The following is a 6,912-nucleotide window of genomic DNA, read 5'->3' as shown; positions in this document are numbered from 1 at the left end:
TTCTAGTGGACCAAATGTCATGAAATTTGGACTGAAAGTGCTTAAAAGATGCACCTTTCTAACAAAAATTCGCACATTAATGTAGCTCCACCAGAAATGTTCTTATGGAAAAAGTCCTGTTTACTTTGCGACAACCCACGTATTGCTAATGGTGGTACTTGATATTACAGTAAACGAGTAGGAGAATCCTGCGATAGATCATCCAGCAGATTACCATCGTACCAGGACTCCCCTTTCTCACCCAAGTCCCGTCAAAGGCGTTTGAACAACATCAAATTGGCCTATCAGATACAATCAGATATAACAATGTATCAGTTCGCCAGTTTGCTCGTTTTTTTATGCCAAAATATTCCTCGGGTAATACTTTTTTTTTATGCAGCTCGTCCGCCTGGCATTGAACTAGCTGTCTGCAATTCACGTACTTCGTTAAAAAATATTTACACAAGTGGCAGGGGTGCGAATGTTCTACAATACTCGATCACGGGGTTCGTTCGGATAAAATGCGATGTTGAGATTTTAATACAAATTTGCGACTGGTTCTCGTTAAATTCACGAGTCGTCGACAAAAGTGTTCAATAGTATCGAGATGCAGCAAAGTGTTATGCTTATCGTACTGGTCGTGCTATACAGTGTACAGTTTGCCAGTGCTCAAACGGTAACCGATGTCACTAATATCACCGATTATCCGTACGCAGCGTATTTAGAAGATAAGTCGCATCGACAATGGACCCTGCTCTAGGTAAGTCATTAGAAAACAAAACGAAAACTTTGTATTAACAGAATACTATAAACATACGGCTCGCCCGTCCTTATATGTGTGAAGAAAAAAAAACAGAATAAAAATGCACTCGACATGCAGGCGATCGTGAACACCAAAATGAACACAAAATGAACCAAATGAATCATCGCCTAGAGGCCATCGTAATCGCAAGTTACAGAATAAGCACCGAAAGCTCATCATTCTGGGTGCGTTCTTTATATTCATCGAAAAGTATGCAGCCATATAAGACGCGTGCTTAACGTCTGCTTATTTGAAATAAACGTTTTCTACTTTTTTTTAACCGCAAACACACGTAATTCAGCTCCAAAGACGGTCAGAAACGAACGTAAACAGTTAAAGTAAATACACCAAAACCATTCCTAGCCACCGCGGGGACAAGCGACCATTATTGAACCCGATCTTAGAGCGCCGAGGAGCTGCGCGCATCTGAGCTCATTTTAAGTTAAAAAACTAATCAAAGAGTTTAATTTTAGTCTACAAGTAGAGGAACCCTACATTCATTTAAAGGAGATAAATGGAAGAAAGAGAGAGAGAGAGAGAGAGAGAGAGAGAGAGAGAGAGAGAGAGAGGGACAGAAACATACTACAGTTTGCACAAGTGTTCCGACAGATTCGTCTAGCAAGAAGAAGGTTGACACGAGACGGCCATGGGGTGGTACCGAATCGCATACAGACGACTTGCAATGGCAAAGGAACTCGATTAAAAAACATCTCAACCGTCTTTAGCTAGTTCCAGCGGTTCCAAGGGCCCACACATGATAACATTACGCTTTTCCTTTACACTCGGGTAATGCGGCGAGGCATATCATGACCAACTATGTTTTACGAGTGTTCTGCAACTACCAATAAGTTCACAGGCAATGACAAAAACCATAAACAGCGTAATCTGCGCCAGACCGGCGATAATTCCATCGGTCATCGGTTCAGTACGCGACAGCGACGAGTTTTTTTGGTCCGAATCTTCCGAATGTTTTGTTCCAACAGTATAACAGATAACACGCGGTTTCGTTTAGGACGTTTGGCATTTCTTAATTTCATTCTGCCACAATCATGCCACGACACTCGATGGGCGGCCAATGGTTTAACGTAGCGATCGTCCACGGGGACGTCCTGCTACGTAACCGTTCGGTGATGAAAGTTGATTCTGATCTGTACAGCTTTCTATAGGACTTTCAAGAGATCATTCAATCAATTCATCGTTCTATTTTGAGGCAAGTCCAGTCGAACCTTGATCAGAGCTCTAAATTTCTCTCATAAACACATCCTCCTGTAGGCTCCATCTACTGTAGCAGCGTTTGCGCAAGTGGCAAGTGTTTGGCAGATTCGTGTCATGAGAACACGAGCCATCCAAGGCGTGGTATCGCATACAGACGACTTGCAATGCCACAGAGAGGTTATTGGGAGGTTCAAAACAATTGAAATCGCACGATCGGATTTTCATATAAAACAGCCACCGATTCTCCCTTCATTTCATCAGTCGCTATCAGTAGTGCCCGATACTATCGAGATGAAACAAAGTGTGAAGCTTGTCTTGCTGGTCGTGCTCTACGGTGCACAGTTTGCCAGGGCTCAAACGGTAACCGATGTCACTGATATCGCCGCTTATCCGTACGCAGCGTATCTAGAATACGGGGACGGCGGTTCAGGAAATGGTGCTATTATCAGCGACACTCAGGTCCTCACTACAATATCGGCTGTAAACCCCGGTCCAGGTGTACAGGTAATTCATCCAGCGCCAACAAACAAAACCTTCCTAGACTACTAGAGCGCTAACTTATTGGTTTCCATGCATCTCTTTCCACAGATTAGCGTTTATGTTGGTAATGCCGTAAGGCGCGCAGGAACTCTGTTCATGTCTCTAAGCTATCAAAAACACCCCCAGTACAATGCGACGAATTTCGACAACGATGTGGGCATTGTGACCATTAATGGCACCTTCGCCGGCTTGCCGAATGTGCAACCCATTGACATACGGACTACCGCATTTACCCAAAACCCCGTAAGCTGTTTTGTTATTGGATGGGGAGTGTTCATCTTTAGTTCTACTTCGAGTGCACCAATGAATCGAATCCAATACCAACTGGTCACCGATCAGGATTGTGCAACAAGATTGAAACCTCAACCTTCCACGTGAGTCCAGCATAACCGTGGAATTCGTTTCCGGGAGGCGTCGTGAAGGGGATGAAGACGAACTTTTTCCTCTTTCTTTTTGCAGAATACAATGCGCCAGTGCGAGCAAAGGTACGGGGCTTTTTGAGGCAGGCTCCCTTCCGTTAGTGTGTGACAATCAATTGTATGGTCTACTCATCAAATACGAGTACAGTTTCTCCGACGCCCAACCGATTGATATCTTTACAAAGCTAGTAGCACCCAGCATTCAAGATTTTCTGTTTCCCAAAGCATCTGTTGCCCAAAGTTCGCAAAGACGGAATTATGTGAGTTGTAATTAAAGGCAGCGGATTTATGTGTCAGCCATGTGCAAAAAGTGAGTCTATCTTGATGCTGACTACACTCATGGCGGTCACCTAACGAAACGACAACGAAATAAACTGGACCATAGCAAACTTAAACTAGCAACCTCGCTACATTCGATACTTCGGTTTTTGGTGTTCCGCCGGTGCACCGACAGCGAATATTTGCAATAAAAGTTTAATTTTCATCCCAAATTTTGGTCCGATTTGTGCCGAAGGCAGAGGAATAAGCATCCTTACATGGTGTCCCCTTAATTCTTTATTCTACGAATTCTTGCGAAGAACTCTGCCTTTGAGCTCATAAATAATACTAACAGAAAAGGCTTTCAAAACCGAAAAATTATTGGTTGATTTACCGGGTAAGTAATATTAAAATCATGTGCATAAGAAACCTAACAGAAAATGAATTATTTAAGACAAGTCATGTGTTTTTTTTTTGTATTTTTATATAGATTTATATAAGTATATATATATGAACATCTGTTTTATTCATCGACACTTGCTTCCTCTACATTATCCCATTCTATTGATGCCATTGTTTGTCTGGTTCCTTGTTTTTTATGGGTGTGTCTCATTTTATATACAGTTGCCCCCTAGTGACCGTTCGCACTGCCCTATCCTTGCCACTGCTGTACTGCCAGTTTTACAATACTGTACAGTGTTCTGGGTTTTGCCCTGGTGCTTGCTCTGCGTGCTGTTCGTGCTAATATGTATCCAGGTGCCACACTAAATCCTTTCCTCCAGCTTGGTTGGTCAACGATCTCACCATTCTCGGTGATGTAAAAATGAGCTTTCGAGAGAAGACTGGCCGTCTTCCGGACTCTACTATACGGAGGTTGCAGGACGCTAAAGGACGCGGTGACACATTTCCTTAAAAAGTAGTCACACCAAAACACATACACACGGACACACGGACACACAAACACATCGTCACCAATTAGTAGCCAGCCCTTTTTTGGACGAACCTGGCTTCTGTCGATCGATGGCTACTCTGCCGTACTGCTGTGCTGTGTTAGCAAAAATATCATCCTCCACTAGGGCGCTACTCCGTTCGCCATGAGCCGTTCGGTTCTGTGTATGTCTTGGTTCTACAGCGGCCGATTCCCTACCCGGTGGACAATACGGTATGGTATAAAAATATCTGCGTCATAATTTACACCTTAAGAGCATGTGTAAAAGGACATGTAAGAGACACGGGCACCAGAAATTCCTAATCCTGTCTAACTGCCAGAAGCGTTTCGCAAATGGAAATAGAGTATATATCCAGTGGCGATGTAAGCATATTTTAGAAAACAAGAAAGCTCGCTAAATGTGTGACCGTGGATCTACCCCGAGGCAGTTGCAGGCAGCTGAAACTTGGAGGGATAATAAGCAAAGAGATAGGGGGAGAGAGAGAGAGAGTGGGTTTTAAGATGCTCCAAAATGGCCCCCCATTCCACGCGGTTGTCAAAGAGGTAGGTTGTAGAATTGTTTTTTTTTTCTTGCTCACCCCAAAGGTAGCGCCATTTTATTGTAGTCGTATGTGTGCTGCGATTTCCATGCCAAAAATATCATTTCCCCCTTCTTTTTTTTGTGGTTATTTCTTCATTTCTCACGTCAGTCTTTTCGTGCCAAACAACAGCGGAATTACATCCATCCCCGAATGGCTGCGCGCTCGAATGGCTAGTCGAATGGGTCAAAGGAGCATTTGAAAAATCAAATCCAAAAGCGCAGGAAACACAGTAGGCCCTCTGCGCAGCCCTTCGCATGCACCAACTGATGTGTGATATGGCGTGGAGGGGGGAGGTGGTACGGCGATAGGAGTGATAAAAAGCAAAACTTGAAGCTCATAAAACTGACCAACAAGTTCAAATGCATCTCTCTCCGTTCTGTCCCTTCTTTTCTTTGCAGGATATGATTAAATTGCGGGTTGCGAATGCTCTGGCGCGCTTTTACTTCATTCACATCCATGCTGCTATCGACGCTCTATCAAGGATCCGATGCAGCCATTTTTTTTTTGTTTTTATCTGATACACGAATAGTACATTCCCATACTCCTCTACTCTGTTGATCATTATTATTATTTCGAATGCAGTATAAAACTGTACATTTGTTTGCTATTATGTTACATGCTACTATACTCGTGGTTTTGCTTAGTGTATGTACGTGGTTCTGGCTGCTGCTGTATAGCGAATTTTTTGTGTCTCCTTACCATATCGTGCTTAATATTTTTCCAAACTAGTTTTGGGTAGGGTAAGCTATTTGAGTGTCATTTACCTATGCGCATAAGCTTACGCTTACCTGCTGCTGTCGTCCTGCTCCCGGTGCTTTCTGTTTTCATCATTTCACCTGTAGACCTATGGACGTTCTCCCCTTTCGGACTACGTGCACGACTCTCCACTTACGCTTTCTTTGCGAAACCCGAAGGATGGAGTAGCGTGGGTTTGACAAAACGGTTTCGGTGCGTGCCTTCGTATACCAGCCGCTGGCAAACCACTTCTGGTAGGTAGCAAACACGTGTAGTCCTCCTCTGCTCCTTCACTACTGCTTTTCGCGCTGGTTTGTGATTGGTGAATATGTTTCATTTTATTTTGCTCGAGAGTCGGTTTCGTCCCACTTTCTCTTGCCTAATATGCTTCGATTTGTCTGTAAAAAAGCTAGATTGAACTATAAAATCCTTATCGTGCATCGTCTCCGCGCCACCGCACGCTTCGATCTCTATTCCTTCTATGATGGATGGTGTATACTTAGATGAAGTTCGGTGTCAATCAGTGCCCCGGATGTAGTTAATACACGACTGTCTGCTGATTGGTTTAGACTGGGTACAGGGGCGGTTCGTACTAACTCTAGTGTGTGTTTTGTGTGTGTCTGTGTGTTCATGTGTGCTTCGCTCACACTTTCGCATAATTGTAATACAGATGATTATTTTTTTTTAAAAGAATAAAAACAAATAGTACGTAAACAGTATTGCAATCGTCACAAATCCACAAATCCTTGTTCGCGTTCTGCGACGATCTACGATGACGACGCGAGCGATCCCGCCAGATCGATCGACGAACGGTGGCGGCCACCGATCATGCCATTTTCGGGCTCGTCCCATCCACTTTCCTCTTCTTAGAGGAATAGCTTTAAAATAATATACTATTGTAACACTACCTAGCCGGTTTGCTTAACGTGCGCGCGTACGTGTATCGGGATGTGTAGTATCAGAAAAATAATATTATTATCATTATTATTAATATAAAAAAAAAGAATAACAATGTAAAGTAACAATGATCTGCTCGCGGTTTGTAATGTAGTGTTCGGTTTGTTGTGTGTCTGTTTGTTTTAGTTAGTTTTTGCGTCTTTCGTTTCCTATCTGTCCTTCCTATTAGTAACCCTTCTTCATTCATCGACAACTCCGATCCATCTCTCACACCTTTCCATGCTGATCGTCGTCATTGCCCCACGCGCTGATCTCTCTTACATGGTGTGCTTGCACACCATCATCAACACAGGGAGACACACATCTTACATGCTAATATGCAACGCACTTGCCAATCTCATCCCTGCCACTCATACGCTGCTACTCCTCTTGCCAAACCAGTGGCACACGATCCGGTTCGCCGTCCGGCAGTTCGTCTTGACTGACTGTCGTTCGCCGAGCATCCTCATCACGCGACTCTCCGGACTGGCCCCCGAA

The 6,912-nt window shown here is 43.8% G+C and overlaps 2 protein-coding genes across 4 annotated transcripts in view; one reads left to right on the top strand and one right to left on the bottom strand.

Moving 5' to 3' along the window:
* The first annotated feature begins 586 nt into the window (after positions 1 to 586).
* Positions 587 to 3,444, top strand: LOC126573968 (trypsin delta-like). Its single transcript, XM_050233810.1, has 4 exons — positions 587 to 655; positions 2,258 to 2,500; positions 2,585 to 2,910; positions 2,996 to 3,444. Exons 1-4 carry the CDS (start codon positions 587 to 589, stop codon positions 3,228 to 3,230), a joined length of 873 nt encoding a protein of 290 aa, XP_050089767.1. The 3' UTR covers positions 3,231 to 3,444.
* A 2,346-nt stretch (positions 3,445 to 5,790) lies between these two features.
* The window catches only part of LOC126576031 (phosphatase Herzog), a 35,593-nt gene continuing 34,471 nt past the window's right edge, over positions 5,791 to 6,912 (bottom strand). For all 3 annotated transcript variants that reach the window (XM_050237101.1, XM_050237100.1, XM_050237102.1), the window contains one exon: positions 5,791 to 6,912. This exon is cut by the window's right edge and continues 294 nt beyond it. The gene's annotated coding sequence lies outside the window, so the exon portion shown is untranslated.

Source organism: Anopheles aquasalis, chromosome 3, assembly GCF_943734665.1.
Source record: "Anopheles aquasalis chromosome 3, idAnoAquaMG_Q_19, whole genome shotgun sequence".
Classification (NCBI taxonomy): Eukaryota; Metazoa; Arthropoda; class Insecta; order Diptera; family Culicidae; genus Anopheles; species Anopheles aquasalis.
This window is presented reverse-complemented; position numbering and strand designations above follow the sequence as displayed.

What these genes read in the sequence shown, in the direction of transcription:
- LOC126573968 (XM_050233810.1), top strand. Translation starts at nt 587, where the DNA reads ATGCAGCAAAGTGTTATGCTTATCGTACTGGTCGTGCTATACAGTGTA. An exon ending in AGTTTGCCAGTGCTCAAACG is followed by an intron (nt 656 to 2,257) that starts GTAACCGATGTC and finishes TCATTTCATCAG; the next exon opens with TCGCTATCAGTAGTGCCCGA. An exon ending in ACCCCGGTCCAGGTGTACAG is followed by an intron (nt 2,501 to 2,584) that starts GTAATTCATCCA and finishes CTCTTTCCACAG; the next exon opens with ATTAGCGTTTATGTTGGTAA.